We start from the raw sequence: 25,145 nt of genomic DNA on the forward strand, positions 1-25,145 counted from the left end.
TCAAAGTTCACCAAAGTCATTCACCCAGTACAAGAATTATGCTTCTATCCCACCTAGTTTTTGAGTTAAACAACGTTTTGTAACTCCAAAAAAATGGCGTTTTTCGCCTCTCAACGCGATCTAATTCTGACTGCTCATCACCCTGTTTTCCAGGCGCCCGCTCTCTTTCCCAGTGGCGCAGTTGGTAATGACACGGGTCTGAAGCCCAAAGGTCGTGGGTTCAATTCCACCTTGTCCACATGTTTTCTTCCACTACAAATTAATACACTATCACAGACCAGTAATTCATATCGATAATTTATTACAATTCTGCAAAGTTTTATGATTTTAGCAGCTTTTCTAATATGGACCTCAGATTCTTGTTAACAGTCAATGGCAGAAATACATACAAGTACACAGCCTGATGAAGCAGACAGAAGCAGTACCTCTGATTGGTTCAGCATTTTCACCTCTTATCAGCACAAATCCCAGCTTTTTCAGCTGTTTTCAGCAAAAAACTCTTTTCAGCAGAATTCTGCTCATTCAACTCTTTTCAGCAGAAATTCTGCTGATTGAACTCTTTTTAGCAGAATTTTCAGAATTTTCACCTCTTTTCTGCCCAAATTCTGCTCATTCACCTCTTCTGAAAAATTTTCAGCCTTTTCACCTCTTATTAGCATAAATCTCAGCTGTTTTCAGAAAAAAACTCTTTTGAGCAGTCTGAAGCAATTCTAGTGATTCATCGCTTTTCAGCGCATCTTTTTGCTTCCTTACCTCTTTTCATCAGAAATTCTGCTTATTCACCTCTTTTCTGCAAAGTTTTCAGCCTTTTCACCTCTTATCACCACAATTCTCTGCAGCTTCTGCTCATTTCAGCACACTTGTCAGTCTCTCCACCTCTTCTTTGTGAGAAAAAGCTTGGTGCAGTGAGATGAGTAGCTACCTTGAGACCAGAAGGCCCAGATTCAAATCCCGCTCAGGGCAGCTTTTTTTTTTTTTTTTTTTTCAACTTTTTCAGCTTTTTTCCGCAGACATCTTCAGCGTTGAGGCATCCACACAGCATTTTCGCAGGAAATGCAAATTTTTCTAGTTCTTTATTATTCCGGGTGTTTCCGTACACTTTTCGCCGTGGAACTACTCCCACACTTTTCATCTGATTTTCGCCATTAAAACTTTAAAAAAATCTGCTCTTTATGCTAATGCCGGCTATGACTTTTGGTGCTCATAACTTCTATACTTTTTGAGATATTGAATTTTTTTTGCAATATTTTTTGCCCATTTCTGCCATATCATCAGTGGCCTCACTGATTTTCCTTGCCAGGTTGACCTGTGTTTTAGCTCAGTGAGATGAGCATCCGTTCTCAGACTGCTTATGGCAACAATTCTTTCAGTTAACAGTTAAACTTTTTTTAACTCTCTTCAACACAAATATCAGCTTTTTGACCCCTTTTCATTAGAATTTTAAGTTTTTTCACCACTTTTCAGCAAAAATACCAGCTTTTTCAGCTGTTTTCAGCAAAAACCTCTTTTCAGCAGAATTTCTGTTGATTCAACTCTTTTCAGCAGAAATTCTGCTGATTGAACTCTTTTCAGCAGAATTTTCACCTCGTTTCTGCAGAAATTCTGCTTATTCACCTCTTTTCTGCAAAATTTGCAGCCTTTTCACCTCTTATCAGCACAATTCTCAGCAGGTTCTGCTCATTTCAACAAAATTGGCAATCTCTCCACCTCGTCTTTGTGAGAAAGAGTTTGGCTCAGTGAGCTAAATAACCGCCCTTAGACCAGGAGGGCCAGGGACAAATCCTGCTAACGGCAGTTTTTTTTTTTTTTTTTTTTTTTGTAAATTTCAATTTTTTCAGCTTTTTTCAGCAGACATCTTCAGCGTTAAGGCATCCACAGAGCATTTTCGCAGGAAATGCAAATTTTTCTAGTTATTTTTGTGTTTGCAGCGCTGTGAGCCAGAACAGCGAGAGAAAAATCTGCAACAGCGACGAGCCGAATGCTTACGTGAATCGCAGCAGCTGCACATGTGCTACGCTGAATTAGAGGATATCTTTGCTCTGGATTTCTATTTCTACTTTTTCATTTCTATATGATTCTTCTTGCATCTAAACAAAGATGATTCAATTTGCTAAATGTTGATGGCTCTTCGTGCTCAGGTGTAAATGAGACGTAATATTTGCTCTTGGTTTGGTTCTCCTGTACAGAACCTTGCAGTACAACAGAAACCTAAAAACATTATTTGTAGTTGTTATTCTTAGTTGTTCTGCTGCCTAAATACCACAGGGTCTGATTATGAAGTTATTGAGCTGCACATCCTTACGCTCTGCTTAAGTTCGAGGTCACAGCGTATGTAGAGCAGCTGGAACATAATGAAGTCTACAAGGTTAAAGTTTTCTCTTCAGTTATTGTTCTTTCTGCTGCTTGGTTTGATGGATCTGAGAGCTTTTGTTTTTATTATTGTTATTATAATTATCATTAATATTTTACTCTCTAGAAGCTTTAAAATAGTGTTTGTGTTTGAAAAAATTGATTTAAGAATTGAACAGAAACATCTGTCCTTCTGAAAATCGCCCAAAGGCACGGAGACAAAGTCAAAGGATGCAACCTGTAACTTTCTCTTCCTTCATGTCAGGACCATCATCCATGATTTATATAAAATGCATATAGCAACAGTAGCACTTTAGTTTGGACTTTATGATTTCTGTAACTGGAAAATATTATTTTGTTTAAAGACAGAAGTGACCGCATAGTTGCAACATCAAAGGGAAATATTAATTAATTAGCATCAAGTATATTTGTTGCTTAAGCGTTTGCACTATAACTTAAGTAGGATTATAACTTTTAAGGAAGGAAAGATTTCAGATATTTAGTTCACTGTTTCAGTTATTTTATATGAAATTAAAACATTTACGTTGGTCAAATATGATGCTCTAAATCAAATAAAAGTTTGAAAATAAATGATGTATTTTTAAATGCTGCAACAAATGTTCACAAAAAGTAACTATAATTAAAACCAGTTAAACAAAATCAAATGTTTGAATCATGCTTAACCAAATGCCAGGCTGGAGAGCTGAACCTAAAGTATACGTAGAAAGATTTCAACATCTGAGCAGTTTTTAATGTTTTTATCACATATAAATGTCACAGCAGTGGGTTCTGGCCCAATGCTTTGTGTTTTTGCTTTTCTTTGACTCTTGTTTTTCTTGGTTTTTGTTCTTCTTATTTATCAGGCTCTCAGTAATCTTAGTTCTCCCTCCCTCAGTGTTCATTTCAGCCTGTGTTTAGTTTCTGTTCCCGTGTCCCACGTTTCATCGTTTCATGTCGAGTCAGCCCTGTCTCTCTGTTTCCTGTGTCTCCCCAGTCAGCCCCACCTCCCTCGGGCACTCATGTGTGATACAGAGTAATAAACCTGACTACATTTGCTACACTCTCTTTATTACCTGTTACTTTAAAATTCATACACTAATTATGTCTGCCCATCTCTCTAATGTGAAGGTCAAAGGTCAACATCCCAGTGGCATAAGAATAATCCCAAAGGGGCAAAGGGAGTGGTTAATTTAGCATATTTAGCATTAAGGGTACACCAAGGATATACTTTTACTTATTGTGGCAGGGGTGTGGTCTCTGGCCTGCTGCAGTGGAGGCTGGTGGCGGGACGTTGGACGGCACAGGTGAGGGTGATGGAGCTCATGACTCTCCCCTTTATAGTGACAGAGGAGACCAGCGTGGGGGAAGCGTGTAGTGGAGGAAGCCGAGGAGAGAGCTGGTTTCTGGCTACAAAGACGGCGTCAAACCAGAAAATATTGCTTGTGGTCAAATAATGTGTAATAATAATGAAATAAATAGGCCATTGGGAAAAACGGGATTTTGAAATAAAGACTGACTTTGAAAAAAAGGACATTTGGATTAAAAACGGCTGGGAATAAATAAAATGCCTCAGGAATAATCTCTGTTATTGTGAAAAATAATGATCATGAAATAATATTTCACAATAATAAGTAAATTTATATAGCAGAATGCAATATATTTCACAATAATGAGCTTCTTTTCAAAATGTGTTCAATTATTTCACAATATCATTCTCACATTACATATCTGTGTCTTACTTATTCACATAGTTATTTATTTCATCATGACTTATTTATTTATTTAATTTTGAACACTTTGGAGTTCCATATGGTTGTAGTGGGCTTGTAATGTAAATGTGGTCTGATTAAATGTGACATTAATGCTGACGCTGCATCAAACCCTGATAAAACAGTTCTATTAGTGGGTCTGTGTGATCAGCATCAGTGGGTTAAGGTGAGGCCTTGACTAGTAGAACGTCATGTTGGTGTTTAACAACACATGAGCCAACATCAGACTCCGAGCGCTACGATGCTAAAGATCAGAAGATCCAGTGTGACATCATCGTTACCTGGCAACAGTAGCCCTCATCTGACTTTATTGGAGGATATTTACACCAGCAACACGGTTTAGTTTGATATGACGGATTAACAACATGCGCTGTGATATCCTGTTCATCTGTAATAGATACTGGATCTAATCAGTCAGCAGATATTTGATCAGCTTATTTATAACTATACTAGAAACAAACACAACTGTGTTGGTGATTCATGCAAACTTGCATATCAGCCTTTGAAGGTTTTGTAGTATTGAGAACAAAGAGGTTGTGTTAGGGCTGAAAACCCCGACTTGTTCTCCTCTGCAGGTCATCAAATGCACCACAGAAGTTTGTATTTGCACAGCCTGTATATGTTTGCTGGCTTTATTATTCTCTGTTCAAAGACAGTAAATATGGAAAATGTCTCATGTAGTATCAGCTTCATTTAAAATGACTGCAGCAAACATTTAGAGAACATGTGCTGCTGTTTGTCCTACATTTCAACACTGAATGAACCCTGAAAACATGATGGCAGCTGGCAGGTTGGAGTTCACATGAAATATCGGCTGTATGAAGACTGGAAATATAGATGATAAAAACATGCAGCCAAACATTTGTGGACATGAATAAACTATCTGATCCAAAAAGCAGGAAGTGACACAGCTAGAAAGTGTGTAACAGCTGAAGTCAAATGTGATGCAGAGTTGAATCTGCACTTGGATCCATCTGTGAAAGGTCCACATGTAGGGATCACATGAGTCCTGATGTTTGTCAGTCAGCTTGATAACTCCATCTACTGTGGCTACATATACTGGGCTGGTAGCTCCACAGTGTTGGAAAGAAACTATTAAATGTGCAAAGTTTAAAATCAGAGGCTCTTCTAACACAGGAGCCATGTTGAGTTTAGATCACAGCCGACCACCGGCAGTCTGAAATGGAATGAAGCCCATTGACAGCCAGCAGGTCTAAACAGGAACGCACCCATTTGTATGTGTGGCAATGATGTGGCTGCAGCTGACACAGGATTGGTTCAAACTAAACATCAGACACATTTCACAGAGTTCACAAATAAACTCACGTTTTTATTTTTGAAGATGATCATAAAGTAGAATTTATGGTCCAGTAGAAACAGCAGGAGGTTTGAGCCCTTCTGATGGCAAGGCAAGGCAAGTTTATTTGTATAGCACAATTCAACAACAAGGTGATTCAAAGTGCTTTACAGAGACATTAGAAACAAAAACAAATAAAAAGCATGATTTAAAATTGATTAAAACAAGCAAACAAACTAACTAACTAATTAACAAACAAACAAACAAAACAGTATATAAAATCAAAACAGATCAGAACAGTAGATAAAATCAGTAGTTAAATGTAAGTTTTGAAATTTAAGCTTAAAAGTGTGGATTTGGTGCTTTATTCAAATGCAGCTGAGAACAGGTGAGTCTTCAACCTGGATTTAAATAAACTGAGTGTTTCAGCTGATCTGAGGCTTTCTGGGAGTTTGTTCCAGATATAAGGAGCATAAAAGCTGAATGCAGCTTCTCCGTGTCTGGTTCTGACTCTGGGAACTGATAAAAGACCGGATTCAGATGACCTGAGGGATCTGGAAGGTTCATACTGGGTCAGGAGGTCACTGATGTATTTTGGTCCTAAACCATTCAGAGCTTTATAGGCCAGCATCAGAACTTTAAAGTCTATCCTCTGACGGACAGGCAGCCAGTGTAAAGACCTCAGAGCTGGACTGATGTCCACTTTTTTGGTCTTAGTGAGGACTCGAGCAGCAGAGTTCTGAATGAGCTGTAGTTGTCTGACTGATTTTTTAGGTAGACCTGTAAAGATGCTGTTACAGTAATCAAGCCTACTAAAGATGAATGCATGGACTAGTTTTTCCAGGTCCTGTTGAGACATCAGATCTTTTATCCTTGAAATATTCTTGAGGTGATAGTAAGCTGACTTTGTTATTGTCTTAATGTGTTTTTCTAAGTTTAGGTCTGCATCCATCACTACACCCAAATTTCTCGCCTGGTTTGTGGTTTTTAGATGTATAGATTGAAGTTCTCTGGTGACCTGTAATCGTTTTTCTTTGGCGCCAAAGACTATTACCTCAGTTTTGTTTTTGTTTAGCTGGAGAAAATTGTACGGGGCCTTGGTCTCCTGGTGACATTGTGATATATATTTGTGTGTCATCTGCATAGCTATGACAGTTTATTTTGTTGTTCTTTATAATCTGTGCCAGTGGGAGCATGTAAATGTTAAACAGAAAGGGTCCCCAGATGGAACCTTGGGGAACTCCACATGTGATACTTGTCTGCTCAGATGTGAAGTTACCTATTGATACAAAGTATTTCCTGTTTTCTAAGTATGTTTTGAACCAGTTTAGTACAGTTCCTGAAAGACCTGTCCAGTTCTCCAGTCGTTTGAGTAATATGTTGTGGTCAACTGTATCAAATGCTGCACTGAGATCCAGTAAAACTAAAACTGACATTTTCCCACTATCTGTATTCAGACATATGTCATTAAACAGCAGAAACAGGATTTGGAGGAAGATGTTAATAGATTAGAAAGAATTGTACACTGCGAATCAATGCAAGTCTTTCTATATAGACAGATCTGTAATAATCCCTCAGGTAGGTTCCTCTGGGACAGTCACAGATAGAGACACCAATTCTGACGTCCTTTGAAAGCCTGACTTTGAATTGTCATCACTCGTCATGCACACAGATGTTAATTCTACATATTCCTGGTACTGAACTCTAAATCAATATGAAGAAAATGCTCCTGCTAATCTGCATCTATGTTGATATCAAATCCTTTTCCAGCACATGGATAAATCTCTATAAATCTTTCAGTCTGATCAGAATGGGCACAGTGTTGTTATTGCAGCTCCCTGATGTTTGAAAAGCTAAATGTCCATTTTAAAGTGCTCGTGTGTAGGATTGTGTTTTCTTCCTTTGTGCAGTTCTTACAGTAAACATGTTTGAATGTTTCCTGTTCCCCTGATGCTTCTTCCTGTTGGATAAAATTGGTTTGAATAACATGTTCTTATAGGTTTTAATGAACTTCAAACTGGGATCCACTTACAAAACTGTCTCATTTTATTGGAACGATCCACATTTGCATCCATTCACGGTACATTTGACATCTGAACACATTTGTACACATGATGAAAGGACAGATGGTGTTTGTGTCCTTCTTAAACTTAGTGTGGATGTTTCATCATGTAGAACTACTTAGAACAAAGTCTTTGGGAACATTTGGAGAACACGTTTAGGAAAGTACCATCCTGGTAGAACATTTTCTTAAAGCAGAGCAGAGCTGCAACATAACTGTGAGGATTCAGAAGAATAAAGTCAGAATACTTTATTATTATGAAGACTAAAGTGCACCTTAATGCTGCCGATGAACACACATGTTCTTTGTGAAAGCATGTGTGAGCACAGCTGACATGCACCACACTGACCCCACTCGCCCCATTTCTTCATCCACTTCTTGCTCTTGTGCTTGAAATGAGACGCAGCAAAAGTCAGAGGCTCTAAAATCCACAAAAAGGGGGCTCGTTAGATCAGGATACTGGATGTGATCCATAGAAAACATGGATAATACACCACTTTATTTGAAGCATCTGTAGCACTGCCTCAGTTCTGGATGTTTCCACAGACTCCTCTGTGCACCTAAAGAAAGGTCAAAGGTCAGCAGCACATGTAGTTGGGACAATTCTTCAGTCGCACAAACTACACAATCATTTTCCTCCAATGACGACTTTTCACTTGCAGAAATGGTCCTGTGTGATTTCCAGGCTGTGATATAAAAACTAGTTCCTAATGGCAGCGACTCACTCAGTAAACATGTGTTTCCTTCACCAACCTCACACACAGATCCAGTAAGATCAGGAAGTGGGCAGTATAGTACAATATGTGTTATTCTGTGCTGCACTGCCCAAACTAAAGATCTGCTGAAGTGTTGGAAATGATCCAGATGTTTATTTTGGACGATACAGCAGAAGATCAGACATGAAAGTGGAGATAACACAGAAGACCTGCAGCAAAGGTCAGAGGTCAGACTGGGCCCTGGATTCAACAATGAGCCAATGATCATCAAGCAGTGACTAAAGCAGAGCCCTGACGTTCTGACATTCATCACACAGTCAGAACAAATGTCTGCTGATGACTTCATCTCATGAAACGACTGATAGATGTCAGTTCATTGATCAGCTGAGCTGCTGATCTTCATCGTCACAGAAACATTCAGCTTGTTTCAATAAGTAAATAACTCCCACTACTCCCAGTTTGAACTGTTCCCACTCAAAATGCTGTGAGAACAATGATCATTGTAGAACTTCACAAACATCACGTGTTGTTTTCCACATGTAAGATCAGCAAACACACAGAAACTTCCTGTTGCCACACACGGCCTCTAAAATCTCTTCCACGCTTTCTGTCTGAAGTCCACTCTCTGTGTCGGATCCACAGGAAACAACAAGATCTTATTAACATGGTTTTCAATGTGTCTCCTTCCAAAAAGTCCAACCAATGAACAAATGTGTGTATTTGTGGAGGCCGAACAAAAGCATGACACATTCCTCTGTTTCTATAAACTGGAGTCAAACACAAACATGAAGAGTTTCACTGACAGACTCCAAAATGCCCCCACAGTGGATCAAAGGGAAATCCTACAGTGTGGCCAGAGACTCTTAATGGCTCCAACATCAACACATCCACAATGTTGGATCCAGTTCTGCCTCACAGAGTTACTAAGACACACCCTCTGCCAGCATCACAACAGCTCCACCTGCTTCACCTGCCTCCTCAGCATCTGTACACCTGAAGAGAAAAGAAAGGCTCCAACAGCTCAAATCTACAAAGGATTCATGAAGTTTCATCCAACAATAACATGTTTGCCTTCCACACTTCTATTATTCATGATCACAAACACAAAGAACTTGTGCAGCCCTGATATCAGCCCTAATATATGAGTGTGTTTGCCCAAAGACTGAAACAGCATCAACATGACAGCTGTAAGAAATCTTCTCTCAGCCTTGTTTGGCAGAAGATCCCTGCAACAAAGATTGTAGCTGAAAGATGACGTGTGTAAAGTTTGCTCTGTGGGAGGGTTGAGGCTGTTTTTAGACCTTTGATAGTTTCCAATCCAGTTCTGACAGACAGGAATAAAAACAACATCATTAAGATCAGATCATGGAGCTGTTTGCTGCCTTGTTTCTATCTTCACATTACAAGACTTTACTACAATAAAGATGCTGACATGTATCTGTAGCAACAACATCATTGAATCTGTAACAACTGGAGCCAAACCAGTGGCTCTGCTGGGATCACTGGTGAGCCAACACTTCCTTGTTGATGCAGATTTCAGGGCTTCCTTTTGCTCCTCCGTTATAACTGTTCTCTCTTCTCAACACATGATGACACAAAGGAATCAGCAGTGACAAAGATGATGCTGAAGAGAAGCACACACTTCACACATATAACAGACCAGTGCAGTTACACACACCTCTGCTCGACATCAGGCCTCAAACAAAGACACAAAACACTAACTTGACTCTAAACAGAAGAAACGAGCAGCTGTTTCTGTTCTGTGCTTATTTATATTTGACACACATGCTTCTCTTTGTGCAAACACACATCGCACTATAAGGGTAACCTCGCACACAATGATTGGACAGCACAGTGATGATGCTGGGAGATCCTATACGCAGCAACACAGAAACACTGAGAACTTTAAACAATGATGGAAAGTGTTATAAATGACTTGTTGGCCTCTGATCTGTCACAAACAGCTGAAACGTGTCTCTCATGAGTCACATGAAGGTTTTTGACAGAAAGGACAAAAAGTAGCTGCAGTCAGTTTGTGTCATTTTTATATTTATTCATCTGGGAGAAAAATCTGAGGGACATTAAAATGTGTTTTCAACAGAGACAAGAACATGAATATAACAGAACAGGTAAATGAACATGTTTCAAGTAAACAGCTGGACTGATCAGGTCCAAACACAGAGTGATAAACTTGTCAAACAGCTGTCATATCTTTATATAGAAGCTCTTTATAAATGCTGCTCACTGCAGTCTGTTTACTAATAATGTCAAAGTGTTAGAAACACAGAAACATCAGAATGGTCTTTGTTCACAGAAACCTGTCTGGGATCCTTTGTTGTTCTTTTGATGCAGAGTTACATTATAAATATAAAGAGTTATTTCAGAGTCTCATCAGTTTTCCTGCATGTCTTTATTTAACACATCAGCAGGGCTGAAGCTCTCATGTTAAACACACACTGATCTATGGACACGTTCATGTGTTTCTAACAGAACCAGGCTGTTATCAGCCTGCACTAACATTATGTCACACACACTGAATGTAACAGTGACAGTTTACATCATCACACAATCAGCTGTGATTGTTTCACTGTCATCAAACGAGTCAACAGGAAGTAGAATCAATAGAAACCAATCATTTCCTGACAGCATGTCTGATGGAAATAAGTGCAGATTATGTATGAAGTCTAACTGCACACAGTAACTGTGTTACAATAAGGACTTAACAGCGCCCTCTGCTGGAGTGTTTCAGTACTGAGTTAACTAGAATACACCACCTCCTCCTCACACCACCTGCTACAGCTCTACTCTTCTATGACTACAGTCATCCACAGCACTGATGTGAGGTCACATGGTTCATATGTAAGGAGCACAGCTGACCTCAGGTCAGTTTAATGACTGTGAGCAGCAGCTGTGTTATTGTCACTGTGACAGGGAGACACTCTCAGACACAGCGCTCATGTCAGCTTGTTCTCATGCAGGAGGATCAGGAGCTCCATGTTTGTCTTTCTGTTTGAATCATGATGTGTTTGTGCCATCAGAGTCTGTCATGAGTACTCAGGGTTTCACAGCAGCTCTTCTGGATGCTGACGAGGACTCCAACCTCATGTTTCACCTCTCTGAGCTTCTGATGTCTGTGAACACTCGTGTTTCTTCTCTGGGCTCATCTGGACAAAAACACCTTTCTGTGTTTGGCTGCAGCCTCATTCTGACTGACAGGAAGTGTGTTATCCATGAGCTGCACTTCTGTCAGGAAGTTTCCTGCTGTGTTTCCTGTCTGTGGACAAACACGAGTGTTCCAGCTGAGGACTTGCTTCCTTCCACCTGTCCATACAGGACATCACGCTGTCTGCAGCTCTGTAAATGCAGCTCCAGGTCCTTCCACGTGCTGCTCTGTATTTGTGCAGTTTGTAGTGTGTCCTGGGAAACGTAGCACACATGGTGTTCTTCTGCTGTTTCCTCCTTTCACTGAGTGTGAAACACTGACGCTGTGCTGTTGTTCACAGAGGGGAGCTGATTCTAGCTGCAGCTGGACTCTGTCATCTAACTGAATGTGTTGGTGCTGATCACGGGGCTCTGAGGGGGGAGCAGCAGGAGGACTCTGGATGCTGACGTCAGTGTATCTGTGGAAGCTCCCACAGCGTGTCTGTCATTCAATATTGTGCTGTATATTGTATCTATGCAAAGATGAACAGACTGTGTGTTCACTGGTCTCTGTGCTGCAGCTCTGATGTCATCATCACTCCCTCCTCCACCCTCAGCAGTCCCAGCATGCTGCTGTGGTGCACCCCACCCTCACTCTACACCTGAGCCACAGACCACACCCTCCACCTCAATATACACCACAGTTTTCTCTGCTGTGGAAATGAGATCAGGAGGAAATCATCATTATTATTATTATTTAATAAACGCTCACATTAATGTGGGCTCATTTGTTTCATGTTAGAAACATTAGTTGAGTGTTTTTAGTATAAAATGGTCAAAGTCCCTCTTTTTGCTCCTCCCCTCACCTGTGGATGGGCGGTGCTGTTACCGTGGTGACAGCTTGGATGTGTTTCAGTCCTGCCTGGTTATCACTGCAGGAATCTTTCACATTTATTACAGGTAATAACTCTGATTTTTCTGTGTATTATGAACCAAATGTATCCTGATACACACAGAGATGGATGAGCAGAGGTTTTTTTTGCAGTTTATGTAGTTACTATGGACTTAATGCATACATATTATTAAAATTAGGGCTATAACAGTTGTATTGATGTATAGCAACTTGAAATGCTCCCACAAATGGCTCCACAGCATGTAAAATATAACAAAAGCTCTGGCGGACTTGGTTCTGTGGTCAGTCTTAAAGGGTGAAGTTAAACTCTGTAATCTTCACTGTGTCACAGAGTTCAGTGAGTCCCGTTATTCACAGTATCAATCAGATCATCAGAGAACAGCTGATCAGCAATCAGTGGTGCCAACAGCGCCTCCTGTGGTGAGAGGATGCAATAATGCAATGTAGCATTTTTCCACTCAACACTTGCAGTCATGGAAACTGTCTGTTGGATCTGTGTGACGTTGCTTTCTTGGTTAGAGTTCCTCACAAATGTCCAGATGATTCTTCTAATGAGGCGTCGACCATGTTTGCAGCTCTTTGGAAGAAAACGTCGCCCTTTGCCATCCTTACTTTTCTTTGACTTCTTCAAATGCAGCTGAACTCCAGCTGGTATTTTCTTGGACTTTGCAGCTGTTTCTGCTCATCAGTTCATTCCTGCAAACCTCTGAAGCTGAACAACAATGATGCTGCATTGCTGGCTGATCCCAAAAGGTTGATTCTGTTCATCTGGACGTTTTCAGAAACGTTTGCTCACTGATCAGGTGACTTCTTCAGTCTCAGCTGACTGCAGCTTTACAAGCTTACAAACAGCACATTTGCACAATGACTGAAAGCAGCAGCACCTGATATATATGATACTAATATAATACATATACATATATAATCCATACTAATGATGAAGGAACTGAGCTCACAGTCCATTGTTCATTCAGTGAACTACTCAGTTTATTTTGGGCCTCAGAAATGCTCACTCTGTTTGTACATCACTGTCAGCAATAGACTCATTCTGCTGTGTGGACAGGAACACATGTGACATCACTTCCTGTTTGTTTGTGACTGAAGAGGAAGAAGTTTACAAGGAATCATTTAGAAGAGTTTCAAACATCAACTGATTGAATCCATGAATCTGAAAACGTGTTTGTGAGTGAAAGAGACAGACATGTACAGACTGAACTATCTGTTCAACAGTCAGAGTGTTTCTGTAACAGGAGACACTCTTTACACTCCACTCAGCACAGGGACACTGAGCCACCAGGAGACCAGAACCAAAACCCAGGATAAAGAGTTTGAGTGAATGTGGTGTTGAAGGTGTGGAGGTGGATCAGAGTGTCAGAGGAGACTCTGTAGAAGGACAGAGTGCCAGCAGGACAGTCCACATACACTGCTGCTCTGTTAGAGACAGAGGAGGAGGAGGAGGAGATGGATGTTTTTATTCTATTGTGCCTGACATAATGAGGACCATCATTATAACAGCTCAGACTCCAGGACTGATCATTTCCTCCAAACCAACAGTCACTGCGTCCTTTCCTTCTGATGCTTCTGTAACTCACTGATATAAAAACGTCTCCTCTCCACTCGACCTCCCAGTAACAGCGACCAGTCAGACCATTTCTACACAGCAGCTGATAATTAAAACCATCAAATCTGTCTGGATGATCAGGATATGACTGAACCTCCTCCACATGTGTCACCTTCCTGTTGTTGTCAGACAGTTGGAGCTTTGTGTTCACTGTGTTTGTGTCGATTGTGAGTTGACAGGAATCTGATGGAGAGAACAAACACAATCCAGCTGCAGTTATTGATCCATCATCTGTTCATTGATTGACACTTTGATGATGACTCCTGACATGATGAAGATGGTTGAATGTGTGCTGCTTTGTTTTCATGAATCCCATTAAAAACACACTTACACTTCCTCAGACCTGGTCTCAACCATCGGACTCCAGCAGGCTCCACCCTGAAAGGAGGAGGGGGGTCAGAGCAGCACAGTCAGCATGCACACATGGACATTACATGGCTCTCACACACACACTGTTACACACTGAGCTCAAAGCTCGGCTCCACTGTTTTATTCAAAGAAATCTACATTTATTTATCAGCACATTTAAAAACAGCTTGAGCCAAAGTGCTGCACAGAGTAGAGAGAAAATAGGAAACATACACAGTAATGACTATAAAGACTGGTCAGGATTGAAAGCTACAGAGTACAAATGTGTTTCCAACCGGCTTTTAAAAATGTCCAGTGTTGGTGACGACCTGATGTGAAGGGCGACTGTTCCAGAGTTTGGCTGCAGCCATCGATAAAGCTCACCTCTGTTTTTACGTCTAGTTCTGGTCAGAAGCTGCTTATCTGCAGACCTGAGGGCTCCACTTGGATTCTTTTGTTAAAGAGAGATAAGATGGAGCCAATCCATTCACAGATTTAAAGACAACCAGATCTGGAAGTGGATTCTACCACGTACTGGTAACCAGTGGAAAAAGCTGGTGATGGGTCGTCTAGCACAGACCCACCGCTGGAACCAGACAATTGATGAGGGAGAGAACTGTGACAGCGCCGTTCCTTCACTTGACCTCAGTCGCTCTCGTCTGCTCCCTCGTAACACTGCTCTTTATTGAGCTTACATGAATATGCACAAGTTCATTATGACGTCTTACACAGGTATGAACAAAGAGTACCAGTCTGTGCATAGTGTGTGTGTGTGTGTGTGCGCGCGTGTCTGCGTGTGTGCGTGTGTCTGTGTGTTTGTTTTTCGTTTTAGGAGGACAATTTTCAAGACAAATCAAAGAGCTATGAGGACCCTCTGTTACAGGAGGACATTTTGCTGTCCTCATAAAATTGACCTTTTAAAATGGTTTCTGGGCATGTTTTAATACCCAAAAAGTGTTTTTCTCAAAAGTCTTTGTAAACCAAAAACTTGACATATGTTGTATATTTGTGTGTCCGCCACTGCCCCCTGTCGGTTGGAGTTGTCCCTGCATGCCGCACACACAAGCGCGGGAAATTATACACGAGCGCGGGACATTATACACATGGCGCGAAATTGGAAGCTGCGCATGCGCATTTTAACATTACCCATTTAGACCATTGATATTTACATCAATGATTTAGACTGACTGATTGGGCGCTTCTTATTCATCCATCAATTTTGAGTTTTGACACGCTTTGGAGAAAAGGTAAGAAGGTAATTATAAAACTTTTAAAAGACGGGCGTTCTGACAGACACAGTGCTTCAGAGTAGGCACAGCCGTGGTGAGGCGGCAGGTGAGGGAACGACGAGGTACGGTGGAAAGCATACGGCGGAGAGCGCACCGCGGGGACCGGACCACAACGAGGTGAGGACGGCGGAGCGGGCCGGAGCACGCGGAACGGTTCACGGAGGTCACAGCAACACGCGGGGCGGGGATTCCCGGACTGTCCCAGGGTTATTTTTACCCTGGCCTAATCTCATCACTTGTTTCAAGGTAAGAAATTACACAAGTGTGTGATGTTTCACTGAGTTTGAAAGAAGGCCTTTTTCACTACAAGATCACTTGTTTAATGTAAAATGGCTGCTACTGCTATTAGATGATCTTTGCCCAAATACCAAGGAAACATTGGAAGGCAAATACAAATAAACTCTTGTAGATTTATGAAATTAAATTGAGACAGTATTGGTGTCACTCTGCACACATTTGTTTATAAAATATTGTAAAAAAAAAAAACATTTGTTTTGCTCTTATAGTTGTGTTGATGAAGCACATGATTCCTGAGAGATCTAAAGCTTAGTTTGACAGACAGGTTTAGGCTAAGTCAGAGTTAGGCTTTAGTTAAATTAGGACATTTAAGTATCTTTAATATCTGCAAGTGCATGCTTTCTGTTAAAACAACTCAGACATCAGCCTTGTCTGTGTCTGTTATGTGAATGTAATGAAAGCATAGAACTCAATTGAAACAGTTTCAGTATCCATGCTATTAGTGAAATAAGAAAAATTGGGTGGAGCATGTCAGAAACTTGACTTAATCAACACAGGTGGAACACAGTCAAGTTAATCTGCACAAATACAGCCTCGCCCCCATCCATTTATCTGTTAACCAGAATCCCTCCAGCACTCATCACCAAACTAAAATAACCTTAAACTAATAGTACGCTAACATGGGGGGGGGGGGTGCTTCTCATTCAGGCTTTACTAATGCCCTTGTAAGCATAAAGGCTTGAAGTTTTGATGTTGTTTACATTTTTATCTTGATTTCCTTAGCAAATCATGTCACGGAGAACCACTCCCCTTCAGGATGCCATTAATCACATCCTTGCAAGAAGAGACAAGAATTCAATGTTAGAAATCAAATTTATTAATTCAGTTAAAGGTGAGTGACTTTGACACACTGCAGGCTAGACTGAGGGGTTACGCATCACCAGTGGTGACCTGTACAAACATCAATATAAATTAAAATCTAAGGTATTTTAATAATAATTTAGTTATTAGCGAGCCTGGCTATTTATGTTTTCTGCACTTGGACATGTTTTCTTTATTATATATGTAGAATTGAAAAAAAGCACAACATTGCATACTTGCAATTTACAGATATACATATTTAATGAATTGATTATTTGCAGTGCTGCCACGCCTGTGTCTCTAATATGGTTGTTTCTTCAGGTCGTGGCATCTTCACATTAGCCAATTTCAAACAAGGAGACTTCGTGGTCGAGTATAGAGGGGAGCTTATTGATGCAACTGAAGCTGAACACAGACGTAACCTGTACCCCAGCGCATGTTCAGTCTTCATGTTTGAATTCATATGGAAGCAGAAGACTTTGTGGTAAATTCAAAATGACTGAATGTTTACATTTCTATTGCAAGGTCAGGATTTCTGAAGCAAACATCTCATATTGCTCTTTAACGAGTCCTTACCTCTAGTACCCAAGTGTTCTCTGTCTGTGAGGTAGGTAGATGGATGGCTTGATGGATAGGTGAAAAACCTTTCAACACAAAATAAAGAACATTTCATTAATCATTCAGATAAATTAAATGCATTATACAGAAGACAAATGAAATAACAAAAATATACACTTCAGTAAAGCCACTTTTGTCCAAACTATCATTTATCCTAGTTTTACATTCATTAGTTTTTGAATCAGAGGTGAGTAATTTCAAACAACGAAGATGAAATAAACTGTGGTCTACCTTGCACTTTTTACACTTTCTGTAACAATTACATTTTTAAAGTATACATTTTAGAGTTTACAAATATTTTAATAAAGACTTTAACCAAGGATTTTCTTTTACAAAGAATTATTTTCCTTAAATTAAACCAAACATATTTACACTAGTTTTAAGATTTAACCAAGGATTTGGGGTAATTGCTTTTAGTATTAATTAACATAAGTGTGGGAAACACTATCTACATAAACAATCTATTCAAACTTAAACATTTTAATATCAATATAATTTTTTAAACTTAAATGCAGTAACTATTTCCCAAAGCATAAATACATTTCCACAATTGAGCTTCCATAGTTCCCAAACATAAGCAGCAAATATGAGTCCAAGCTTACCGATAGCCCGTCTAACTCAAAGTTTTCCTCAAAGTGGATTGTGCTTGGTTTGCTGTCCTCTCAGCATGTCACGCTCGGGTCAAATGACTGCTGCATGCATTTTAAGGTCTACTAGGCACGCCCGCCCTTGATTGCTCTAATTCAACTCACCTGGCGGAGCAGTGCACACCAGGCTGCGCTTAGCTGTAGATTGCACAAGGTCTAATCAGCGGCCACGCGCAAGCAGCAGCACAGAGCAGGTAGTGGGCAAGAGGAGGAAGAGAAGAGTAACAGCCACAACCACAACCACAGCCACAGCCACACCTACTAGGTCAGCGCGACAGTACAACAAAACCACGTTTAAGCTCTAAGCACAAGTAGAAGCGCAAACACTTATCTCAGTCAGAAAGCAACGCGTCCTTGACTGATGGACCCTCTTTAACTTATCAACTATGCATTTAACAACTAAACTTGTATTGGATGTTGTGTTTGTGTTGGTGCTTAAAAATTATAGTATAGTTCATAGGCGTGTCACTATAAATGTTTGTTTAATGTATGTTTCCAAATTTGCAGTATTGATGGAGCACTTGAAGATGGGTCATTTGGGCGACTAGTAAACGATGAACACAGGACACCAAATTGCAGAATGAAGTTGATTGAAGCAGAAGGGAAGCCACTAGTGATGGGCAGATGAAGCCCCATGAAGCACTGGAGCTTTTCATCCAATTGGTTCACCCCAACGCGAAGCTTCATGAAGCTTCATTTGCTCTAGCAGGACACCTACTGGACGTAAACATAATAGCTGGCATGAATTTGAAGAGTGTGGCATTTTGCACACAGCCTGTAAATGTCAACAACAAAAGGAGTGTGTAAAACATGTATATTGTAGTGATGGCAGTATACTGTGTATATTTATGCTGGCAGTATGGAAAATGATTATTTGCGGCAAAGTTCGAACCGCTTCATGAACCAGTCACGTGGTACAGCCGGGCAGCGAGGCTTCGGACGTCATCATTTTCAGCTCCTCCCATAAATGAAGCAAGCCTCGATACGCGCTTCGCGGAAACGCCCCCTCCATTACTCGACACACGCTCCGAAGCCTCGATACAGAACGTCACATCACTAGAAGCCACATCTCTGCCTTTTTGCACTGAAGGAAATTGCGGCAGGAAGTGAAATTACTTATGACTATGGTGGGAAAGAATGGCCCTGGCGGAAAAAGGTGGGTCATTTAAAAAAAAAATTTCCCCCTATGAATTGTTGTTTAAAACCTACATATCTAGATGTCACAATTAGGGCTGCAACTAACGATTATTTCAATAATCGATTAGTTGTCGATTAATCGATTAGTTGTTTCAGCCCTAGTCACAATATTTAAATGTCCTCTTGGTGGTATTCAATCTGGTTTAACTAAATCTTGAATTTGTATGACTTTCCCAAGTGATGATTGCAAGCTTATCTGTTTTGTGTCCCCTCCACAAGTGTGTTTTTCTGAGTGGCCACACACTGGAGGTGAAACAGTGAAAGCATCAGTTTGAGCTCAGATGTCATTATGAGGCTGATGGACAGTGTCCTTGTAAACCTTGGGTTTTTCTGTGTCAGACATATACATGCACCTTTTACTCACAGTCACTTTAGCTTCTTAGTATTGTCTTACTTTGGCTTCACTTAACTAGGTAAGGGTTAATCACTCTGTTTCCTTGCAGTTAGGGTGAGAGTTAGAACTGTATTTAACTGAAGGTGAAACAGAAAATGCTTAACTATGTGTGTGTGTCTGACACAGACAAACTCAAGGTATGTGAGAACACTGTCCTGACATCTGAGCTCAAACTGAGTCTTTCATTGTTTCATCTCCAGTGTTTGGCATACTCAGAAAAACACACGGGTTGAGGGGACACTGGTTAGAAAAGACCACTTGTAGTGGATTAAATACATTTCCACTGTAGCTGCCAGATGTTTACAATATTTGTTCTACTTTTCATACCCAGCTAAAGATCGCAAGCATCCCTTCTGGTCAACAGTGTGTTGCAGAGCCTATTGCCCATGACGTGGAGCACCATGTGATCTCTACAGACTCATTCACAGGTGAGTCCCTGCTTGAGTAAGCACTACCTGTTAAACCCTGGGGTCTTGCAAAGCACTATGCCTCCATGTCTTGTGTTCTCTTCTACAGACAGAGAATTAAAAGCAGAGTGTCAGTCATCTAGACCTACAGCAGACAACTCTGAGCATGAGGTTAGCATGGATTCATCTGTTTACTAAAGATTGTATCAATGTGTAGTTTGGTAAATAGTGTGGTTTGTAAAGATCATGTTTATCAATTGATTACAATTATACTGCATGTACAGTCTTTAAATCATTGTAAGTACAGGTAGTCATCATTTAACATTGCATTTCCCTCTTAACATCATTTGGGTGTTTTAAGGTTTGACTGAGAGTGTCCCTCTTGATCAGATGGACACTGTACCATTGATGCTTGTTCATCTTTGCATCTTTTTAGGTGCATTCTGTTGGAGGTCAGCGTGGCACTTCTTCTCTGAAAGAGTTAATTGGTGAAGTTGGTGTCCAGTATCAGGAGTTGTCACCCCAAGCGTTCTCAGAAGAACTTACCAGTGGTCAGTTTTGAGTAAATGTTGTTAACTTCTGGCAATGCATGACATGCCTGAAGGTTTGCTGCATGAAAAATGTGCCAGTATTGGGACATTTCTGATGATTCTATAGTGTCTTGATGGATATTTTGAGTAGAATTGTAACAGTCAGGGATGTGAATTGATTGCGTTATGCGTAGATGTGTTTTTTTTTTGACTTAACGAAAGTCAAGCACTGAATCTCCTTGTGTTCCCTTGTACAGAGAGCAAATCGAAAGAGGTGCCACAATCATCCAGAGCTGTGCCTAACGACTCTGCTTGTGAGGTGAGTTGAAATTGACCTTTGTTTTAAAATTGACCAATGGTTAGAAGTGTTATGGTGTTTACATGAAACTCCATTTTGAGTATTTTAGCAAACATCTGGCAGCGGTGGTGGAAATGTCCTCTATTTAGAACAGGAGGTCTTTTCTAACCACAGTGTCCCCTTAACAAGTGTGTTTTACTGAGTGGCCACACACTGGAGGTGAAACAGTGAAAGCATCAGTTTGAGCTCGGATGTCATTATGAGGCTGATGGCCAGTGTCCTTGTAAACCTTGGGTTTTTCTGTGTCAGACATATACATGCACCTTTTACTCACAGTCACTTTAGCTTCTTAGTATTTTACTTTTGCTTCATCTAAATAGATTCCCCTCTCTCTAACTCACAAATCTCAGGAATTGAATAGATATGCTTCACTATTTTATCTAAAAAGTAACTCCTATCTCCCTTTCCATCTCTCCTGAAGGATTGGTAGAAAATATGTAAAATGGTCAAACATTATTTTTAATTCGTCATAAAATATTTGGGTAACAATGTTTTATGTTTCATTTCATGTTTTTAATTTTTTCCAGTGTACAATTCATAGGCTGGTATTTGAATCGGTGAAACTTGACAAATGCGGGATATGCCATTCACCTTTGACAGCTATCAGATGGCACGGTCTAAGATGCAAGCGTAAGTGTATTATTTATCTTGTGTTAATTAATGCATTTTTTCACTATACCATAAGTTACCATGAGTCAGGTCTACATTTTCATATGTAAAGAATAAAAAAAATCACTTCAAAGTTTTATCAATTCAAACCATTGCAATGATACACAGTGTAATGGCAGATACTATCACATATCATGCATTTGAGTTTGTCTGCTTAGTGTGGCAGAGAACAGAGAACATACTGTAATAATGTATATTGCCCTCTTACTCTTTGTTGATTAGACTGTTGAACTTTACAACTTTAAATCTTTGTTTCACTCTTTCAACATCAAGCTCATATAAGCTAAATAAGCATCTCACCGCGCGCAAGGCATGCCGGTCCGGGTCAAGGGTCACGACTACCCAGCGTGCATCGTAAACAGTAAACACTGCCGCGTGTGATAGCGATATTGAATATTTTGAGCGTCCTAAAGTCAATGTTTTAAAAGAATTTGGTACGAAACGGGGATACAGTGCTGCTGGGAAGAGAAAGAAAGAATTCGTGGCCCTCGCTTGGGCGTTTTCACTACAAAAAGCCCCTATAGTTTTAACAAAACAGCAGGAGCGGGAGGCTATGCTACCTTGGATATAAGTCTCTGCTCGAGATCGAGACTGACAGTTGTCAGATGACAATTCCAGATCCCTTAGAGCTGAGGGAAGGTTGGTACAATGAATCAACAGCTGCAAATAAACTTTCACTTTCAAAGCCTCATATCCGGAGCCATCAGCCTCTGTGGTGCCCGGAGACGCTCGTGCGGGGTTTGGCCACTGACGTCTGGCAACCCTGGCACAGCACTTCCCCGTAGGCCTATATCCATGGATGTATTAAAAGAACCAAGCCTATATCTGACGGAGAAGTATAATTCAGCCTTTACATCGTGGGTAGTGGTGTACTCTGACCCGGCCGCGTCGTGCATGCGTACTGACAATGCTGATTTAGCTTATTTGTGATGTTACAATGCAAAAACCACAGTTCCTGATTTGATCTGTTATATAAAGATAAAGCAAAATGCACAAATGTTTAATTATATTTAAGAGAGTATCAACATGTATGAAGTAAACTGCCCTCAAGTCTGTTTGTCATTCTGTAATTACACATATACACACAAACTTGGAAGATGATGTTTGATGATAATAAACCCTTTGAGTAAACATTGCATCAAACTTGCAAACTTCTTACAATGTCAATATAGGAAGCCCAATAAGGTACTGGGTCTGATTAATCCAGACCTATTCCAATAGATCAATCAGGCAATTTGCAATACAAATGCTTGATGGTGTCTCTACACATTTTCAATGACTTTTTAGTAGAAGTCCTTTTCATCTCAATCCTTATTAATTAATGTAGGATAAACATTTTAGCTTTTCTGTTTCTCATTAGATCGTATGTATGTATGTATGTATGTATGTCTGTCTGTCTGTCAATTAGTCTGTTTTTAAAATAACAATGTTTTATATCTCAAATCTGATGAAAAAATTTATTATTAGGATGATTCAGTATATCATATTCATAAGTTTAAAATGTGTCTTAAACTTAAAAAAAAAAATCTGCTTTTTATTCTGAATTATGCGTTGGTTTTAAATTCACTTTATGCTTGTTTATATTTAGTGGTCTTCGTGAATATAATTTGTGATGTGTGGGATCGCTACTTTTTAAATTATAACTTAATGAATCATCGGTTGTTGTCTAATGCTGTGGTTTCTTTGTATTTGTAGAATGCCGTTGTGTGTGGCATAAGATCTGCCTCCAGACATCTTCAGAAGACTGGGATATGTCCGACGTAAGTGTACAGTGAAATTCAACCTGGAAAGACTCAGATACGGAGAAAGAATTAGACATGCTTTATTGAACATTAAATATTTGGCGGTCAGACCCCAGCGGGAAAACTGTTGATAAAAGCATTGCTGATTGAAGTAGGAGGTCTTCCCCTGGGGTCTGGACACTGGTGGTGGTATGGAGGCAGGGGGCAAGCATGGGGGTGCAGGGGTGGTGGAGGGATGCGAAAACGCTGAGAGGCCGAGCTATGGGTGAAAGAGCTTAAATGCCCGGATGCTGAATGGAGGCATAGGTGCGAGGGAGCTCCGGATTGGCTGCGCCGGAGTGAGCAGCTGAAGGGAGTTGAGATGATGATGATGATGATGGAGATGATGTGCAGGTGTTTCTCCCAGGTTGAATTTACGCAGGCTTCATTATAATATAGTTAATATTGACGTAGCTGCAGTTCGTGAAGATTGCCACATGTTGCTTGCTCTTCCTTTTTCTTTCATCACAAAATTATAAGGATAATCAGTTTTGTAAGTGTTGTCTCAGATAGAGAATTGAAAGCAGATAGATTTTGGACTGGATAGAGTGTAGAAGTTATGTGAGAGAGGCCAGAAATAAATAAACACATTGTAAAAATATTACTTAGATTTTATTATAATCCTTTGTAAAAAAAAAAAACAAAACAAAAAAAAAACAGTTTCATACAATCTAGTCTCAAAGGTTTTACAAATTTTGATCTGTGGGGGTCATTGTGGGAGGGGCTCCGGGACCAGGTTAGGGCTGGTGTCTTAGTTTTTTTGTTTTGTGTTTGTTTTTTTTGTTAATGTCATTGTTCAAAAAATATAAATTGGATATTAGAAATGGGACAAATATCAAAAAAGTACTGAATCGATCACAGATTGCAAATTGATCAAGCAGAATCAAAATACTTGCACAAAATACATATCTGCTGCACATTTTCTTCTTTAAATCAGGAGGTATTTCTTAGTACTTTTAAGACATCTAGAGACTTTGGTTTACGTCCCGAGCTCTGTGACGTGAACAATTTAGCATTTATCCTTCCCATGTTTATTTCTGTTATTTAATCTATGCTGTATCTACGAACAGGGTGATGTCTCATCTGATGAAGAATACATCCCAAATTCTGCATCAGATTCAGAAAGCTCAGGAACAGAGTTGTCTATTGAGTTACCTGGACCATCAAAAAACTCCCATGCTGCTAGCATGCCTGATTTATGCGTTACTTTTGCTGAAAAAGAACAGACCATGGATGTTAAGAACAACTTTGAGCACATTTTGAATGATCTTGAAACTACTGATGATCTTCATCCCGACCAAGAACCAGACAGCTCAGAGTCATGCCAGCAGAAAACAAAAGATGCATGTAGCGAAAAGAGTACTGTGGATATTAGCCAAAATGAATCCCCAACCAAGTCAACAAAATTAATCAAAAGCACAGTCAATTTTTGTTTTGTGTGTGGAAAACCTCAAACAAAATTTGCACGTCATCTGGAGACGCATGTAAATGAAAATGCTGAAGTCGCCCAGGTGCTTCAGTTACCCAAATCATCAAAGGACAGAAAAGTTCATCTTGAAAGGTTACGAAACCTTGGTAACTTCAAGCACAACTCTGCTGTTAAAACCACAGGATCAGGTTGTCTTAAAGTGAAAAGGATCTCAAAAAAGAGCAGCAGCAGCGCTGAGACATACGAGTACTGCTTATACTGTAAGGGTATGATATCCAGAAAAGAAGTTTCTCGGCATATGAAAAGATGTGCTTTAAGACCAGAGAATAATGCTGAAGAGAAGCTGAAAGATAGAGTCTTTGGTATAGCATCTACTCAATCCACAATGTCTCAGCCAATTTCAAGTGAACTCTACTCAGTACTGGGCAAGATGCACAAGGATGATGTGTCTAGTGCAATAAGGAATGATCATTATATTATGCAGTTGGCTCAGTCTCTTTTTAATAAGCATG

General features: G+C 40.1%; 2 protein-coding genes and 2 long non-coding RNA genes across 4 annotated transcripts in view; 2 read left to right on the forward strand and 2 right to left on the reverse strand.

Annotated features, from left to right (window-relative positions):
* Positions 1–25,145, reverse strand: part of LOC145424230 (uncharacterized) — a 236,558-nt gene that overhangs the window by 110,071 nt on the left and 101,342 nt on the right. The window lies entirely within an intron of this gene.
* LOC145424582 (uncharacterized) lies at positions 10,226–15,022 on the reverse strand. The gene is made up of 2 exons (XR_013905665.1): positions 14,200–15,022; positions 10,226–14,051 (listed from the first exon to the last, which is right to left on the reverse strand). It is a non-coding gene; the product is annotated as an uncharacterized LOC145424582 (long non-coding RNA).
* LOC145424759 (uncharacterized) lies at positions 15,446–18,480 on the forward strand. Its single transcript, XR_013905718.1, has 3 exons — positions 15,446–15,751; positions 16,526–17,087; positions 18,376–18,480. It is a non-coding gene; the product is annotated as an uncharacterized LOC145424759 (long non-coding RNA).
* The window catches only part of LOC145424152 (uncharacterized), a 12,657-nt gene continuing 6,445 nt past the window's right edge, over positions 18,934–25,145 (forward strand). The window contains exons 1-8 of the mRNA XM_080297122.1: positions 18,934–19,024; positions 19,791–19,887; positions 19,976–20,037; positions 20,303–20,417; positions 20,654–20,715; positions 21,282–21,384; positions 23,119–23,183; positions 24,275–25,145. The exon at positions 24,275–25,145 is cut by the window's right edge and continues 1,116 nt beyond it. Coding sequence (XP_080153248.1) covers positions 23,175–23,183; positions 24,275–25,145 — 880 coding nt within the window. The 5' untranslated portion in view covers positions 18,934–19,024; positions 19,791–19,887; positions 19,976–20,037; ... (2 more) ...; positions 21,282–21,384; positions 23,119–23,174. The remainder of the gene's footprint in view (positions 19,025–19,790; positions 19,888–19,975; positions 20,038–20,302; positions 20,418–20,653; positions 20,716–21,281; positions 21,385–23,118; positions 23,184–24,274) is intronic.

Source organism: Astatotilapia calliptera, chromosome 3 (assembly GCF_964374335.1).
Source record: "Astatotilapia calliptera chromosome 3, fAstCal68.1, whole genome shotgun sequence".
Classification (NCBI taxonomy): domain Eukaryota; kingdom Metazoa; phylum Chordata; class Actinopteri; order Cichliformes; family Cichlidae; genus Astatotilapia; species Astatotilapia calliptera.